At 47.5% G+C, this 19,227-nt stretch overlaps 1 protein-coding gene across 3 annotated transcripts in view; it reads left to right on the top strand.

The window, feature by feature from the left end:
* Nucleotides 1-11,245, top strand: part of PHF19 (PHD finger protein 19) — an 80,939-nt gene extending 69,694 nt beyond the window's left edge. For all 3 annotated transcript variants that reach the window (XM_088460902.1, XM_088460903.1, XM_088460904.1), the window contains 3 exons: nt 602-687; nt 1,482-1,577; nt 2,309-11,245. In XM_088460902.1, coding sequence (XP_088317028.1) covers nt 602-687; nt 1,482-1,577; nt 2,309-2,666 — 540 coding nt within the window. In that variant the 3' untranslated portion in view covers nt 2,667-11,245. The remainder of the gene's footprint in view (nt 1-601; nt 688-1,481; nt 1,578-2,308) is intronic.
* Nucleotides 11,246-19,227: the final 7,982 nt, after the last annotated feature.

Consider the following 19,227-nt stretch of genomic DNA (forward strand, 5'->3'; position numbering starts at 1 on the left):
AGCATATTACTTATATACACACAGCAGCCAGAGGAGCCTATAACAGAGCATATTACTTATATACACACAGCAGCCAGAGGAGCCTATAACAGAGCATATTACTTATATACACACAGCAGCCAGAGGAGCCTATAACAGAGCATATTACTTATATACACAGAGGAGCCTATAACAGAGCATATTACTTATATACACACAGCAGCCAGAGGAGCCTATAACAGAGCATATTACTTATATACACACAGCAGCCAGAGGAGCCTATAACAGAGCATATTACTTATATACACAGAGGAGCCTATAACAGAGCATATTACTTATATACACACAGCAGCCAGAGGAGCCTATAACAGAGCATATTACTTATATACACACAGCAGCCAGAGGAGCCTATAACAGAGCATATTACTTATATACACACAGCAGCCAGAGGAGCCTATAACAGAGCATATTACTTATATACACACAGCAGCCAGAGGAGCCTATAACAGAGCATATTACTTATATACACACAGCAGAAATCTCCCCGTGCAATCTTAGTGGCTGTATGATCTGATGCCGGGAACTGTACACTGACCTCTCTCGCCCCCTTTTTACATTGCAGAGTGATTTTACGTCTGCGTGGAGCACAAACCACCATCTTGCCAGCATCTTTGATTTCACCCTGGATGAGATACAAAGCCTGAAGAGGTATATTAAATAACATACAAGGAAAATCATTGACGCCAACAGGAGTCACCTGACCTGTATCTGCCCCACTCAGACCGATATCATTTTATACATGTTTCTATATTGAGCATTTATTTATTTAGCGCACATATTCCGCAGCGCTTTACAGCAAATACGCAGTCACATCCGTCCATGCCTCAGTGGAGTTATGGGTCACTATTCCCTATCATATATACAATAGGGTGATTTTTTTTTTTTGGCAGAGCCAAACGACCTAGCGGTATGTGTGTTTGAATTGTGGGAGGAGGTCAGAGCAGCTGGAGGAAACCCTCACAGGCATGGGGATGACATACAAACTCCACACATATGACCCTGGGTGGAATTTAACCCATGACTCCAGTATGGAAGCAAAGCTAACCATTGCGCCACCATGCTGCCCACGATAATGCACTCGCATGTGACCTTAATATGGATATTAGAAGTCACTAAAGTGGTCTATGTAATTGCAGCAGGCCGAGCATTTTTCTACAGGCCTCAGAAATCGTGTCTAATAATTCATGGTAGGGGGTATCATTATTCCTTATATCACGCAGGTTACCCTAATGAGCGCTCATGTGATGATGTTTATACACATATTAGCATCACTTGTGCATTATACACATATTATTTCCAGTTCTGTATCTGCCTGTCTTTCTTATCGGAGGGGGCTTTGCAGATACGCTGGGGGCTGCATAACGTAATGTAACAGTAATGTACAGTAAGGTCCGTCCTGTCTTACTATAGTTCATGTACAGTATTCTGTCATTTTCTTTCAGTGCTAGTTCTGGACAAAACTTTACGTCTGACCTGGATTCCAACGATGCAGCCAGCACTTCCGGCTCTGCCTCCACCAGCCTGTCGTACGAGTCGCGGTAAGTCGACGGCGCCCTGCTGAGATCACAGGTGTAGGGCGGTGTGAATGATCCTGATCAGATCTGTACCTGCTGCAGTATCCGGCCAGCTAGCTCTAAACCACTTCATTGTCCGGCCATTAGACTGTGCGCGTTCTGGTTGTGACTCCTTCATTATAGACACAGCTGCGTCTATTGGCGGTAGTCCGTCCGCGGCTGTATGCAAATGCTGCTGCGAAGACCTTCCCTGGCATACGTCCATCCGTCCAAATGTGCTAGGACTGAGATGCCCACCGTCAGCATCCATAGATGCTAAAATGCCAACGATTGCATTATCAAAACTTGCGCCAAGCTTCTGGCAGGTGCAGTTCTCTTATGTGAGCGGTCAAGCGTCTGTGTGCACAAACCGTTTCACCGACACGCCTGCGACACTCCCATAAGACGGCCCAGGAACGCCCCCTACATTTTCAATACACTTCTCCCGGCGTGAGTCTGAAATTAGAACCGCGACTCTGCACGGACGCATGCGCGGTCCCACTTAGACGTGCGCTCAGTAACAAAACATTGCTCCATTACGTCCGGCATCGGCAGTGCGCCCACCTCTGAATCAGCCACCAAGTGGGATTTGTCTTTTGTTTTGTGGTGTCTGTTCAGACTTCTGATTAATGTGCTGTTGTGTGTAGGTTCCGGGTACGGTTTAACCCCCAATTATTATTATTGTTGTATAATAAAGCCTTTTCTTCTGCTTACAGAGGTAATGTCGGGAGCAGGAAGAGGAAGCTGACCTCCAAGCTGTACACTTCCTTTGAGTCGAAGAGACGGGCTGTGGATCTCTCAGACCGACCCAACGGCTGTGGACCTGAAGCCATGGATTACACCAGGCCCTCGGACTTCCCAGACAATGGCATAGACTGTCGCACCTTAACCCTAACTGAAAGCATCAGTGAGGACGACCGGTCTCTGCCTCACCTCAAAACCTCCATCACAAATTACTTTGGCGCTGCGGGGAGGTTGGCGTGTGGAGAAAAGTACCAGGTGCTGGCGCGTAGAATCACCCTTGAGGGCAAAGTCCAGTATCTAGTAGAGTGGGATGGAACCACGCCGTATTAACCCAGATCAGCAACTAGAATGATATATTGTGTATGTTAGTAAAATAACCAAAGGAAGGTTCGCTGAGGACCCCGGGGAGATTGTATTGTAGGCAATGAGGGGCTCGGTGAGTTGCTTCGGACACTTGTCATGAATTAATGCTGCAAATATGAAGAAAGCACTTAAACAGGGTACAAAAGCCGATTGGCCTTTTAGGGATTGATTACTGACAGTTTTACTGACATTATGTTTGTAATTCACACACTGAACTGAGTGGCGAGGTGGCAGACTGGCACAGTCTTTAGAACCAAAGACCTCACTCACTACAGTACACCCCTTATAAACCCCTCCTTGTGCTGGTGATTAGACGCATTTCGCAGGAGAGGTTTATAAAGAATATGGAGAACAGTGCGGGAACAGCTAGATGGGATTCAATGGTCGGTGAACCTAAACTGTAACGATTATTATTTATATCCACCACTTCCATAGTCGCGTAGGGCTGCAGACAGAGCTGGTACTCCCAACAGCTGGCAGTCTCTATTGCCTACAGACCAGAGAGAAGGGCGACAGGACTATTATACCCCTGCAAGACTCCATGACAGAAGTGGACGGGCGCTGGAGACTGCCAGCTGTAACTGGGCCCTGCACATTTCTGAAGAATGTATAAAGTATAATATAATTCCAGTTTAGGTTTACTAGCCTGTAGGTATCACACTCTCCTAGTTGAGGCAGGGCGTTAATATCTTCAGCCCACATATAAGTGGGGCCATCGCAGGCCCGCAGGGGTGGGCTGTCAGTGGCCCTCCAGCTGTTCTGAAACTACACATCCCAGCATGCCTTGCAACAGTTTAAGCATGACCAAACAGCAAAACTGTGCCAGGGCATGCTGGGATGTCCAGTTCTACAACAGCTGGGGGCCGACATATTGCCCACCCTTAGAGTATCCTTGCTAATGACCATGCTTAAATTCAGTATCCAGTTTTATTTTATGTTATGAAAAACATAGGCCTGCGATATTTCCCGTACAAGAATATTCCTCCATTTACTGTGGGGCACTCGCTGCATTTTGTGATGTAATAGTTTTAAGAAATTCTCCATTGTTCTAGCTGCTTATTCCGGATATATAGGTTTTATATTACTCCCTCCGGCTCTAAATGTACACCTTAAGAGGAATGTAAGCGCATTCTAACCCTCAGTAGCAAATAATTCTAGTTGTGTGCAATCATTTACAGTATCCTAGCAATGCACAAAACTGCGTCTCATTCTGCACTAGTGCACCACCATTTTGGTGTAGTCGGTGCCTACATAAATTAGCATAGATCAACCTGTAGCCAATCAGACAATAGGACATCCAATGGGTTAGACTTACCTGTAGCCAATCGGACATTAGGACATTCACTGGGCTAGAGCGACTTGTAGCTAATCGGAATAATATAATGTTAACTACACAGAAGTTGGATGTATGGTTGCCCCCAGGTCTTAGTAGTAGGGGCTTAAATCCTAGACTTGGCTCTAGTACTGGATATATAAATATAGCAGACACCAATTACTATAGTGCCCTCTGGGTCTGATTCAGAGCCGGACGCTATTTGCGCTCGTTCAGAAAAAGGGTCTGGCTATTTAAATGAACCGTTCGCTCTTTGCGGTCTGTTCACGCCTCTATGTCTGAACGAGCGAACAAAACATGCGGTCGTATTTTGGAAAAAGACGCCCCCTGGCCGCTCGCATCCTACGTCATGTCCGTTATTTAATAGATTAATCGAGTACATCGAACAGCGTATGAACTGCTCGCTATTCTTGTGGCTGGTTTTTCGTACCGCTATATTACGAGCAGTTCTGACTATAAAACAACCAAGTGATGTGGTCGCTGACGCTGCTGTATTAATTATGCACACCCATAAAACGCCCATTTTGACTTTTAGGCACGCCTGCGTTCTGATCTCCACTCCCCGTTTTCAAGCACCTTCCACTGTTACCACCCACATACGCCTCCTCCTGTCACTCAAACTAGCAGGCATTCGCTATTTAGCGAGCACACGATTTTCGGCCGCACTGACTGGTTCGCGCATGCGTATTACAATCCGTACGCATGCGCAGATGTGTGAACATCGCTCGGAACGAACGAGCGGCTCTGAATGAAGCCCTCTGAGCGGTAAAGCGGATGTACCTAGAAATCTGAGGCCCAGTCTTGGTAATGAAAACGTCATTCCAAAAGCGAAAGGTCCAGAGGCAAAGTAATTGTCCCAGTGAAATAGGTCCGGGTGCAGAGCAGAGGTCAGATTGGCTGCCATCCAAGGATAGACTGTACTCTAAGCAAATGGACCACGTGGGTGGACGGCTTGATTCAGAGATGGACGCTAATGCGATCGCAACTGCCATTTTGTAAGCAACGTAGCCACGAAAATATGCTAATGGTTGCAAAGATCACCCGAGCACAGGGACACCCACTGCTGCCTACTCCTCCGCGTACAACGTCGCTTACCTGCAGAAATATCGGTAACATCGATGCACATCCAACAGCCATCTTGCCCTTGTGGCAAGTTCTGGCCAGCCCCAAACATTGCAGCTCTCCTCGCACACTGACGGTTCTCATGCTGCGAATGCAATCGCGATGGATAATTTATGCACGCGCATGAAACGGCGTTCAAACGGTCAGACACGCCTGCGATTTTGTTTCCACCCTCAAACGCTGACTACCTGTCACTCACTTGGCGAGTGGATCCTCTGTGCATACGTAATCGCAAAGCAATCGCGGCACGTGCGCATTGTGAATTATACGCATGCGCACTGGCAAACGATGGCTTGATCTGCGTAAATATTGATCCCGCGTCCGTCTCTGAATCAGATCCAGAGGTCAGCGAGTTGTCAGATTCCAGAAACGGGTCAGATCCAGAAACAAGGCGTGAACGATATGTTCGGTCTCTCGGAACTTAGTGTAACAATTCGCTTCATGCACTTTAAAGCGCAGGGGGTCAATCAGTAGGCATCCTAGCAATCCATGTCAGGGGAGCCTCACTGCTAATTACTGCTGGAGGGAGGACCTTGCTCCTTCTGCTACTTACATATCAGTCTGCTGCATGCTCTAACCCAGCCCATAGCAAAGCTGGGGACACGCAGACGTTCAAGAGCTGACGATTGCTATAAAAAAAAATATTTTTATTTTTTTGTTGTTGCAGAATTCCACCAGCAAAGAGCAGTCAATAACTTTTTTTTTTTTAGTATTGGACTCCGTCAAGGTTCCTTTTTTTGTGGGGATCTTGTACCATTTTCTGTTTTCTATCCGTATAAAGCAGGGGTGGGGAACCTTTTTTCTGCGGAGGGCCATTTTGATATATATAAAATTATTAGTGGGCCTGGTGGAGACCATGCCCCCTCCATGTGACGTCACATTGGGTGGGGCCACAATCGCCAGTGATTACAGCAATGCCCGGAGCATCCTGAGGATGCTCCTGGGAGCTGTAAGGGCAGCGGTGTGACCATCTGAAGCGTCCTAAGGACTCTCCAGGTGGCACTGCTGCATAGATTCTGGCTGCAGGGTGCCATTCTAGGCACTCTGCTAGCCAGATGAGGCTAGCAGAAAAAAGCTCCGAGGGCCAGACCAAATGATCCTGGGGGCCTTATACGGCCCCCGGGCCTGAGGTTCCCCACCCCTGGTATAAAGCAATGGTGGACATTGCAGATTATTTCAGGTTTCAGGGTCCTCGCATACTGGTCTTGATCCTATAGATCGTCTGCATTGCGGCTATTGGCACAGTCAGGGTTTGCTTACTATGCTTCAGGTTTATTGTTAGGATTTGCCCGATGGATATAAATGACAGGAAAGAGGGTTCGGGGAATCAGTGTACAAAGAGGGGCTGCTGAGAGGTATGATATACAAAATCCCCAGGTAAATTATTGCTGCTCAGTTTTTCTACCTGCAGGTGGCGCAGTTTTCCTGTTGTAGACCCCGGGTTACGCAGGATTACAGCTGTGGTTACCTCCTGTCATTCTTATATATGTGAAGGAATGAAATAACTCCTTTAAAGCACTTATTTTATTTTTGTACCTGGGGCACTTTCATAATGAGGAAACCCCCATGTTTGCTGACATAGTATATATGAGCTGCTTATTATCAGATATATACTGCTTATTAGGTTTGCCGGAAATGGTCTGTGTAAAATCTATTGTACTTAATATAATGTAAAGCAAATGTAAGGATATAACTGACATAAATGTTTCTAACTATATTTCTTTTGCCAGAAATGCCTTTTACCTTGACCACAGGTGCCTTGGCTACAGTGCGGCCTTAGCTGGGTCATTGGGCTCATTGTTACTGTATGGACCAATGCGCCTCCATGTTGTTGTAGCCACTGTGTCTCCTCACGTAATGGCTGATTTCCCTGTGGGGTAAGGGAAGCAAAGGCCTGGTCTTGCCAAGGATGTGATGTGATATGTGGGTGTGGATGGGGAGGTGTTTGTGCAAAGACGAGTCTACATTAACGCCCGGCCCTGGGCCTGGTAAAAAAAACAACCTATATATGGGGGATTTGTGTGCATTCATTTTTATACCATTTAGGTGTTACATATAAATTGTGCCTAAAACTAGAAATATATACGATGACAAAGGATGGACACGAGAGGAATTCCTGGGATAAGTCTGGAAGCTGTCACCGGAGGGACTTTGCTGTTACAGGAACGTTCACAGTGTAGTTTTGTATGTTTGTAGCTCTGTTGATCTCTGTCCTCTGACAGAAGACGGTGGTAAAGCTTTAACCTCATTTTAAATGCCTCGGGCGAGCGGGTCATCGCCCATTTGGAAGTAAGTGCGCCCTGGCCAATTGCAGGTAGTCGGTGACTTCACGGTCGGTGAATTAGATATCTAGCGATATAGGGAGATTGGGAGGTACAGTACGCACCGGGAATGGCGAGATATCAATGGCGGGAGGGTTTCGCATATAAAAACTCTGGACCTGCTTCTGAGTCGAGTGATTTTTTTTTTAAATACATTTTTGCTACTTCCCAACGTTCGAAAATCCCTAAAAACAGCTACAGTGCATGTGTCGTGGTTGCAATTAAGACTCGGGGCCAAATGTAATAGGTAGTCTGTTTTAGTAACAGTACAAACTCGCACTTTCTCGCACTTTTAAAAAGTGCGAGTTTGTACTGAAACTCGCAAATTCAATAGCCTGCGAACTTTTCAGCTCGAGGCTACTGCATTTGCGAGTTTAGGACTATGTAAACTGACACTTTTTAATGCGAGTAGCATTAAAAGGTGCGAGTTTTAGAGAAGCTATCACAGATCAGTGAGATCCATGATGGCTTCTGTGTGTGTTTTAAAAAAAAAAAAAGCGTGCACCACCTCGCCAAAAGCATAACCAGCCCCGGGCTTTATAAAGCCTGTTCTGGTTCTAAAAATACAGGGGCCAAAATGCATAGGGGGCCCCTGTATATTAAGAACCAGCACAGGGCTTTGTTGAGCTGGTCCTGGTTCTGGAAAATCAGGGGACAAAACGAGTAGGGGTCCCCTGAAAATTCCAGAACCAGTACAGAACTCTTTCTAGCGGGGGGATAATGCCACAGCCAGGGAAAACCTTTCACCGGTTTCCCCGGCCAAAGCATTATCCCTGACCGCTAGTCAGTCCAGGCCGGGGATCCCTGGGGAGTTGGGTACCCCCCCAATAAAGGGGCCTCCCTCTCCAGGGCACCCCAGACCTAGACTGATAGCCCGGGGCTATCCCCGGCACCCTAGGGCGGTGGGTGCCGGGTTGATAGTGTAAAGTGTAAAAATAAAGTTTGCATATTGTCTTTAGTTGTAGAACCACAAGTACCAGCAAGCCTTCCCTGCATGCTGGTATTTGGAGATCCACAAATACCAGCATGCGGGGCATTACGGGCCCGCTGGCACTTGTAGTTCCACAACTAAAGAAATACGTAAATAAACAAACATACAACGTGAATGTAAAATTTTATTAAAACATACATGCACACTCACACATACTCACCTAGTATCCGAAGTAATCCATAGGGGTGTACCTGAAAAAAAAAATCCATACTCACCTCTCCTATGCGTAAATCACGTCCACTGGCAATCCAGGGGTTAAAATAAGAAAACGCAAAAAACCCGATCCATGCCGGACTGAGCAAAGGTATGTGTGTACACATACATTTGCTCCGCGTAAATGACCGGGGCACACGTGTGCCCCGTCAGTGAAGGGGCCGCAAGACAATCAGGGAGCATCTCCGTCGGAGATGCTCCTTGATTGGAGCATTTAATTTTACACTTTACACTAACACTATCAACAATGTCGCGACATTGTATCATTGATGTAACCACAAGATTAACCTCTATTAATCTTGCGGCTACGATGTAGCGGTTCCCACCATAGACTTCAATGGGGATTTCTCACCATAGAAGTCTATGGGACACACAGGCTGGCCGCATTCAGCTAATCAGGGAGCTGCTCCGACGACCACTTGCGACCAATGCAGAATCAGGCCCGGTGTCTCCCCATTGTCATTTATATCAGTGTGTTATACGGAACAATGGGGGTTGTAGCGGACCTGCCTTTTGCCCTCCAGATGATTATTTTGCACGAAATACACAACCTTTGGAAACCTTTTATAATTTTCTTATGTGCACCGATCGTACCTGAGGGAACATCACAGTCCAGCTTTGTGCAGGATAATCACCTGGGGCTGGTTACACATATGTCTTCTAACACACAGCTGCATTAGATTATTCCAGACGTAAGTAAGAAACGCACATAAGCTGTGTTGCTTTTCATAGGCGTTAAGCGAAGGGCGACAACATAAAACTTGCAGCCATTGGATGCACTGAGATGTTTTTATATGGTGCAAAAATACATTGCTTAGTGACCCGGAACATCTAATCTGCTGCTATTTGCACATTCATGTTGCTTCATTGAACCTTGTTATTAAATAACCGTTTGTTAGTGCTATTTGTAGCACTGACCCTCTCGAGCCAGGGGCATAAATGGGGGGGGGGATTCAAAGTACCTGGGTTTTTGTGGGGGCCCGTGCCCACCAGGGAGGTGTAATCACTTCCCTAAGATGGTGCGAGCCGAAAGCACTCTTGGGCTTGCGGCAACGAGACCCTACCACAAGTCTTGACCATCGCAACCATCTTCCTGGCCGCTCGCTATAGCTGTGGGTGCCAGGAGGCCGCTCTAAAAAAACAGAGGGCCGGCCCTGATTCAGAGCGAGTGCTCTGTTAGAGCGTCCGGCTCTGAATCAGGCCCATTGTTCCACCTTCAGATGATTTTAATGTGCTTGGTTGTGTCCTCCTGCAGCTTGTACTAAATGCATTAATGCACCTTTCTGGCTCTGTGCTTTTCAGAAATGTCTTTAAATCAATACACAGGGTTGTTTCTTTGTGCTGCACATTACACCGTTCTGCCGCTCTCTTCATTCAGCTGAAACCAGAGAGTAGCTAAATCTCCTATACCAGGAGAGGGATCTAAACTGTAAAGGTGCATACACGCGTAACGATTTCGTAACCAACGATTTTCTGTCAGATTTTCCCTTGAAAAAGTGAACGATTTTTTGAAGTGTAATGAACGATTTTTACACCGATGAACGAAAAATGTTCCGTCCCTTAATGAAAATCGTTATGTTGGACAGTCTGAAATGGACGATGAACTACAAACGGGAGCGCGCTTGAACGATTATCGTTCATCGTTATAACTCAGCAACTGAACAATTTTTTGAACGATAATGACGTCGTTAACGACAAATCGTTAAAATAATTGTTACGTGTGTACGCACCTTATCTGATTATATGAATGCATTGATGAAATGCACAAAGTGATACTAAAACAAAAAAGCCATACATTTTTGTAAAACGCTCCTAGAATATCCTAGTTACATACTGTAAAATATAAAAAAAAATTATATAGAGAGATATATGAATTTATATGAGCATCTGTGCTTATAAATATTACTTTAGTGAAAATGCACTAGCATTGGAGAAATGATTTAAAATTCAATTTCGCTGACGCAAAGCTGTGTTATTTCATTAATTATCATGAATACAATATGTCTGCCTCTATCCGGTATGGCGCCCCATTTACTGGGAAGCAGCTGCTTGTTTTATATAGTCATAGCTGCGTATAACTAGTTATATTTTCCTAATATAAATAACAAAACTAAAAATTTTATTCAGATGCTAAACAAGAAGTGTGTTAAGCATGGTCAGTAGTGGTTGTTTTATTTAATCATAATGGTAACATTGCTGCTAATGATTATCTCGTACGGATTAATTCAGCGTAATTTTAACCAGGCATTTAAAGAATTGGCAAGTTTGACAATCGTTGATTGGCGCTACAATATGTTATCATACTGCTTACCCTGAGGAGTCAAAGTATGCCGTATCATCAAAATATTAATAATTGGTTCTTTTCCTAGCAATCGCCACTTTATATATCTGTTACTTTATAGGTGTAGTCACTTTACAGCTTCCTTTTCCCTCTCCTTCCTTTCTCTTCAGTGACAAAAGGAGAGACCAGCTGTTTAACAGTCCATTAAAATTTGTGCTATCACCAGGTGTAACGCGTTTCGCAGTGTTTATCAATAAAACATTTGATATATTTTGCAACAGAAAATTTGTGTCTTTTATGTATCAGACTTTTAACTCTGTTACTTCCCGATTTATCCCAATATGCACATCACAGCCTAATTTAGTCAGTATTATTGTACACCAAACAAATAATCATTATAAAAAAGAAACCTGTCGTCCATTGTTTAATAACACAAAGACAGAACGGTATTACAGGGCATTTAATGTGACAAAAAGTAATGTTGGGCAAAACATCCATTTGTATGGTCTGGTCTGATGGCTTTAGATTGGTATATGAGCCTTTCTCCCAGCATTATCTATTGGGTCGGATAATTTATCTGAGTCCTGCTACTAATAAATGACTGACAGATGAATGTATACCTGTTGCCTTCACATACCTCCTAACTTTGCAGTGGGTCAAATCTGAATACATAACAAAAGGCACGTTGCTACACCCCTAGGGTAGTGCTTCTAAAGTGCTACACAGTCTTTTTCAACGTAGGAGAAGATGAAGTTGATGAAGCCTTTTGTGATGAAAAGGGGGTGGAGAAATCACAAGATCAAAGCCCATAGTTCTGCAAATGTGACAGGAGCATCATCACAGTACAATTATCCTGCCCCCCCACCTTGCAGCAAGTAAGTACTCATAGGATAATTGCCTAGGGATGGACATCGGAAGCCTGGCATCGAATGGTTGCAGGGCTTCCGACATCAAATCCAGGATGTGATGGCAAACAGCCATTGCATTGCAACTATTCAATAGTATAACCAACTCGATTATCTTTGTGGTGCAAAAAGGGATGGGCCTATGTGGTAGGGGTGGAGCCTCGCGCCTCTCACTGTCCCGGTCTGTGGGGTGTGCCCAGCAATCTCCAAGATGCTAGGCTGCCCCTGGGCTCCAAGGCTCTTCCTACACTGAGAATAGATGCCGTGCGCATGTGCACAGCTTCTACTGCTGCTCACCCATGCAGAGCAGCGGAGTGCTCTCCCCACAGCCAGACATCTGATGGACATTGGAATGCTGCATACGATGGCTGGCAACCATTCGATGGAAAAAAGTACTTCCATCGTATCTGAAACATTGATGGTTGCTAACCATCGGTTTCCGATATCCATCCCTACAATTGCCTGCTTTATCGTAAGTCCAACGGGGGGCCTGTAATTGAAATACATAAAGGTGGATCTTGGAGGAATACAGAGTGGTGCTTGTTGGAGTACAGAAAGTTAAACATTACAGAAGTGATTACACTGGAGGGACAGCAGGTGGCGCTGTGTATATATAGTCTATACTGGGATAAGGTCTTCTCTGTTATAAACTTCTAGCTAGTTCTCCATGTTATAGGTGTGACTGTCATGGCCGCAGTAACGTTTATCCCAGAATGCTTTCCTGTGTGTTGATCTGTATTGCAGACCCTCCTGAATGAGATAATACATGTTTATATCTATAAAACACAGCAAATAGACATGTGAACATGGGCATATACATAGGAAGAAAATAAACAGCGCTAATATAGCACTAAGTATATAATCAGCCATTTATGTGTAATGAGAGGGGAGGCTGACATATATACAGTCATTGCTGTGTAGGGGCGAGTACATATAGGGGGATGGCCGCCATCCACCCACTGTTCTACAATGTGCCACAGCAGTGGGTGAGACTGGTCCTATGGAGGTCTGTGGACGAGTGCAGGGGATGCCCTGTTATGTGTAGGCAGGAAGAGCATAATGAGAATACCCAATGACCAGTTAGCCAGCGGCTTCCTGGTCTCGGCTTCTGGGTTACCATAGGTCATTGCATTAACAAAAATGGCTGGCGGCTCGTACGACCAGCAGATCTGCCGACATATTGTTGGTGATGTCGCATCTATACTTTCTTACAGGTGTGTGTGTGAGGGGGCGGGGGTGTTAGCAAAGTGGCCGCCTGAAGGTAAATATGGAGGAAAGGCTGTAAGCGCGCTGCTCTGTATGTGCCCTGATACATAGACCTCAGTGTGTTCTATTACATGAATTACGTCATTCTGACTATACCAGGATCACTGTGCTCTGTATGTGCCCTGATACATAGACCTCAGTGTGTTCTATCACATGAATTGTGTCATTCTGACTATACCAGGATCACTGTGCTCTATATGTGCCCTGATACATAGACCTCAGTGTGTTCTATCACATGAATTGTGTCATTCTGACTATACCAGGATCACTGTGCTCTGTATGTGCCCTGATACATAGACCTCAGTATGTTCTATCACATGAATTGTGTCATTCTGACTATACCAGGATCACTGTGCTCTGTATGTGCCCTGATACATAGACCTCAGTATGTTCTATCACATGAATTGTGTCATTCTGATTATACCAGGATCACTGTGCTCTGTATGTGCCCTGATACATAGACCTCAGTATGTTCTATCACATGAATTGTGTCATTCTGACTATACCAGGATCACTGTGCTCTGTATGTGCCCTGATACATAGACCTCAGTGTGTTCTATCACATGAATTGTGTCATTCTGACTATACCAGGATCACTGTGCTCTGTATGTGCCCTGATACATAGACCTCAGTATGTTCTATCACATGAATTGTGTCATTCTGACTATACCAGGATCACTGTGCTCTGTATGTGCCCTGATACATAGACCTCAGTGTGTTCTATCACATGAATTGTGTCATTCTGACTATACCAGGATCACTGTGCTCTGTATGTGCCCTGATACATAGACCTCAGTATGTTCTATCACATGAATTGTGTCATTCTGACTATACCAGGATCACTGTGCTCTGTATGTGCCCTGATACATAGACCTCAGTATGTTCTATCACATGAATTGTGTCATTCTGACTATACCAGGATCACTGTGCTCTGTATGTGCCCTGATACATAGACCTCAGTATGTTCTATCACATGAATTGTGTCATTCTGACTATACCAGGATCACTGTGCTCTGTATGTGCCCTGATACATAGACCTCAGTGTGTTCTATCACATGAATTGTGTCATTCTGACTATACCAGGATCACTGTGCTCTGTATGTGCCCTGATACATAGACCTCAGTGTGTTCTATCACATGAATTGTGTCATTCTGACTATACCAGGATCACTGTGCTCTGTATGTGCCCTAATACATAGACCTCAGTGTGTTCTATCACATGAATTGTGTCATTCTGACTATACCAAGATCACTGTGCTCTGTATGTGCCCTGATACATAGACCTCAGTATGTTCTATCACATGAATTGTGTCATTCTGACTATACCAGGATCACTGTGCTCTGTATGTGCCCTGATACATAGACCTCAGTATGTTCTATCACATGAATTGTGTCATTCTGACTATACCAGGATCACTGTGCTCTGCATGTGCCCTGATACATAGACCTCAGTATGTTCTATCACATGAATTGTGTCATTCTGACTATACCAGGATCACTGTGCTCTGTATGTGCCCTGATACATAGACCTCAGTGTGTTCTATAACATGAATTGTGTCATTCTGACTATACCAGGATCACTGTGCTCTCATGTAGAATGACACATGTGCCCTGATACATAGACCTCAGTGTGTTATATCACATGAATTGTGTCATTCTACATGAGATGATTCACACAACTAACCAAAAAGACTCAGGAGAACACGGACACATATTTAGGGCGCTCATGAACAGAATAAATCAGGCTACATCTGCAAATATAACTGTAAGTATATAATCAGCCATTTGGTGGCAGTGTATGTGGAATGAGAGGAGAGGCTGATACATATATACAGTCATTGCTGTGAGGGGCTAGTGTGCGAGTACATACAGGGATGGCCGCCATCCTCCCACTGTCCTGCAATGTGCCACAGCAGTGGGTGAGACAGGTTCTAGAGAGGTCTGTATAGGAGTGCAGGGGATGCCCTGTTACATGTCACAGTGTGCGGGTGGGTGGGTGAGGGCAGAGGCTGACGCGCTGGGGATCGGGATAAATGACTCAGGCGTAGCTGCTCGGCATCACAGTCACTAAGCACCTGGCCCCTATGATGTGTGAGGGCAGAGGCTGAAGCGCTGGGGATCGGGATAAATGACTCAGGCGTATCTGCTCGGCATCACAGTCACTAAGCACCTGGCCCCCATGATGTGTGAGGGGCTGACACGCTGGGGATCGGGATAAATGACTCAGCCGTAGCTGCTCGGTATCACAGTCACTAAGCACCTGGCCCCTATGATGTGTGAGGGGCTGACGCGCTAGGGATCGGGATAAATGACTCAGGTGTAGCTGCTCGGCATCACGGTCAATAAGCACCTGGCCCCTATGATGTGTGAGGGGCTGACGCGCTAGGGATCGGGATAAATGACTCAGGCGTAGCTGCTCGGCATCACGGTCACTAAGCACCTGGCCCCTATGATGTGTGAGGGGCTGACGCGCTGGGGATCAGGATAAATGACTCAGACGTAGCTGCTCGGCATCACAGTCACTAAGCACCTGGCCCCTATGATGTGTGAGGGGCAGACACGCTGGGGATCGGGATAAATGACTCAGACGTAGCTGCTCGGCATCACAGTCACTAAGCACCTGGCCCCTATGATGTGTGAGGGGCTGACGCGCTAGGGATCGGGATAAATGACTCAGGCGTAGCTGCTCGGCATCACAGTCACTAAGCACCTGGCCCCTATGATGTGTGAGGGGCTGACGCGCTGGGGATCGGGATAAATGACTCAGGCGTAGCTGCTCGGCATCACAGTCACTAAGCACCTGGCCCCTATGATGTGTGAGGGACTGACGCGCTAGGGATCGGGATAAATGACTCAGACGTAGCTGCTCGGCATCACAGTCACTAAGCACCTGCCCCCTATGATGTGTGAGGGGCTGACGCGCTGGGGATCGGGATAAATGACTCAGACGTAGCTGCCCGGCATCACAGTCACTAAGCACCTGGCCCCTATGATGTGTGAGGGACTGACGCGCTAGGGATCGGGATAAATGACTCAGACATAGGTGCTCGGCATCACAGTCACTAAGCACCTGGCCCCTATGATGTGTGAGGGACTGACGCGCTAGGGATCGGGATAAATGACTCAGACATAGCTGCTCGGCATCACAGTCACTAAGCACCTGGCCCCTATGATGTGTGAGGGGCTGACACGCTGGGGATCGGGATAAATGACTCAGACGTAGCTGCTCGGCATCACAGTCACTAAGCACCTGGCCCCTATGATGTGTGAGGGACTGACGCGTTAGTGATCGGGATAAATGACTCAGACGTAGCTGCTCGGCATCACGGTCACTAAGCACCTGGCCCCTATGATGTGTGAGGGCCTGAAACGCTAGGGATCGCGGTAACTGACTCAGGCGTAGCTGCTCAGCATCACAGTCACTAAGCACCTGGCACCTATGATGTGTGAGGGGCTGACACGCTAGGGATCGGGATAAATGACTCAGACGTAGCTGCTCGGCATCACAGTCACTAAGCACCTGGCCCCTGTGATGTGTGAGGGCAGAGGCTGACGCGCTAGGGATCGGGATAAATGACTCAGGCGTAGCTGCTCGGCATCACAGTCACTAAGCACCTGGCCTCTATGATGTGTGAGGGGCTGACGCGCTAGGGATCGGGATAAATGACTCAGACGTAGCTGCTCGGCATCACAGTCACTAAGCACCTGGCCCCTATGATGTGTGAGGGCAGAGGCTGACGCGCTAGGGATCGGGATAAATGACTCAGGCGTAGCTGCTCGGCATCACAGTCACTAAGCACCTGGCCTCTATGATGTGTGTGAGGGGCTGATGCGCTAGGGATCGGGATAAATGACTCAGACGTAGCTGCTCGGCATCCCAGTCACTAAGCACCTGGCCCCTATGATGTGTGAGGGGCTGACGCGCTGGGGATCGGGATAAATGACTCAGACGCAGCTGCTCGGCATCACGGTCACTAAGCACCTGCCCCCTATGATGTGTGAGGGGCTGACGCGCTGGGGATCGGGATAAATGACTCAGGCGTAGCTGCTCGGCATCACAGTCACTAAGCACCTGCCCCCTATGATGTGTGAGGGGCTGACGCGCTGGGGATCGGGATAAATGACTCAGACGTAGCTGCCCGGCATCACAGTCACTAAGCACCTGGCCCCTATGATGTGTGAGGGACTGACGCGCTAGGGATCGGGATAAATGACTCAGACATAGGTGCTCGGCATCACAGTCACTAAGCACCTGGCCCCTATGATGTGTGAGGGACTGACGCGCTAGGGATCGGGATAAATGACTCAGACATAGCTGCTCGGCATCACAGTCACTAAGCACCTGGCCCCTATGATGTGTGAGGGGCTGACACGCTGGGGATCGGGATAAATGACTCAGACGTAGCTGCTCGGCATCACAGTCACTAAGCACCTGGCCCCTATGATGTGTGAGGGACTGACGCGTTAGTGATCGGGATAAATGACTCAGACGTAGCTGCTCGGCATCACGGTCACTAAGCACCTGGCCCCTATGATGTGTGAGGGCCTGACACGCTAGGGATCGCGGTAACTGACTCAGGCGTAGCTGCTCAGCATCACAGTCACTAAGCACCTGGCACCTATGATGTGTGAGGGGCTGACACGCTAGGGATCGGGATAAATGACTCAGACGTAGCTGCTCGGCATCACAGTCACTAAGCACCTGGCCCCTGTGATGTGTGAGGGCAGAGGCTGACGCGCTAGGGATCGGGATAAATGACTCAGGCGTAGCTGCTCGGCATCACAGTCACTAAGCACCTGGCCTCTATGATGTGTGAGGGGCTGACGCGCTAGGGATCGGGATAAATGACTCAGACGTAGCTGCTCGGCATCACAGTCACTAAGCACCTGGCCCCTATGATGTGTGAGGGCAGAGGCTGACGCGCTAGGGATCGGGATAAATGACTCAGGCGTAGCTGCTCGGCATCACAGTCACTAAGCACCTGGCCTCTATGATGTGTGTGAGGGGCTGATGCGCTAGGGATCGGGATAAATGACTCAGACGTAGCTGCTCGGCATCCCAGTCACTAAGCACCTGGCCCCTATGATGTGTGAGGGGCTGACGCGCTGGGGATCGGGATAAATGACTCAGACGCAGCTGCTCGGCATCACGGTCACTAAGCACCTGCCCCCTATGATGTGTGAGGGGCTGACGCGCTGGGGATCGGGATAAATGACTCAGGCGTAGCTGCTCGGCATCACGGTCACTAAGCACCTGGCCCCTATGATGTGTGAGGGGCTGACACGCTGGGGATCGGGATAAATGACTCAGGCGTAGCTGCTCGGCATCACAGTCACTAAGCACCTGGCCCCTATGATGTGTGAGGGACTGACGCGCTAGGGATCGGGATAAATGACTCAGACGTAGCTGCTCGGCATCACAGTCACTAAGCACCTGCCCCCTATGATGTGTGAGGGGCTGACGCGCTGGGGATCGGGATAAATGACTCAGACGTAGCTGCCCGGCATCACAGTCACTAAGCACCTGGCCCCTATGATGTGTGAGGGACTGACGCGCTAGGGATCGGGATAAATGACTCAGACATAGGTGCTCGGCATCACAGTCACTAAGCACCTGGCCCCTATGATGTGTGAGGGACTGACGCGCTAGGGATCGGGATAAATGACTCAGACATAGCTGCTCGGCATCACAGTCACTAAGCACCTGGCCCCTATGATGTGTGAGGGACTGACGCGTTAGTGATCGGGATAAATGACTCAGACGTAGCTGCTCGGCATCACGGTCACTAAGCACCTGGCCCCTATGATGTGTGAGGGCCTGACACGCTAGGGATCGCGGTAATTGACTCAGGCGTAGCTGCTCAGCATCACAGTCACTAAGCACCTGGCACCTATGATGTGTGAGGGGCTGACACGCTAGGGATCGGGATAAATGACTCAGACGTAGCTGCTCGGCATCACAGTCACTAAGCACCTGGCCCCTGTGATGTGTGAGGGCAGAGGCTGACGCGCTAGGGATCGGGATAAATGACTCAGGCGTAGCTGCTCGGCATCACAGTCACTAAGCACCTGGCCTCTATGATGTGTGAGGGGCTG

Source organism: Taudactylus pleione, unplaced genomic scaffold (assembly GCF_031769625.1).
Source record: "Taudactylus pleione unplaced genomic scaffold, aTauple2 ptg000988l, whole genome shotgun sequence".
Lineage (NCBI taxonomy): Eukaryota > Metazoa > Chordata > Amphibia > Anura > Myobatrachidae > Taudactylus > Taudactylus pleione.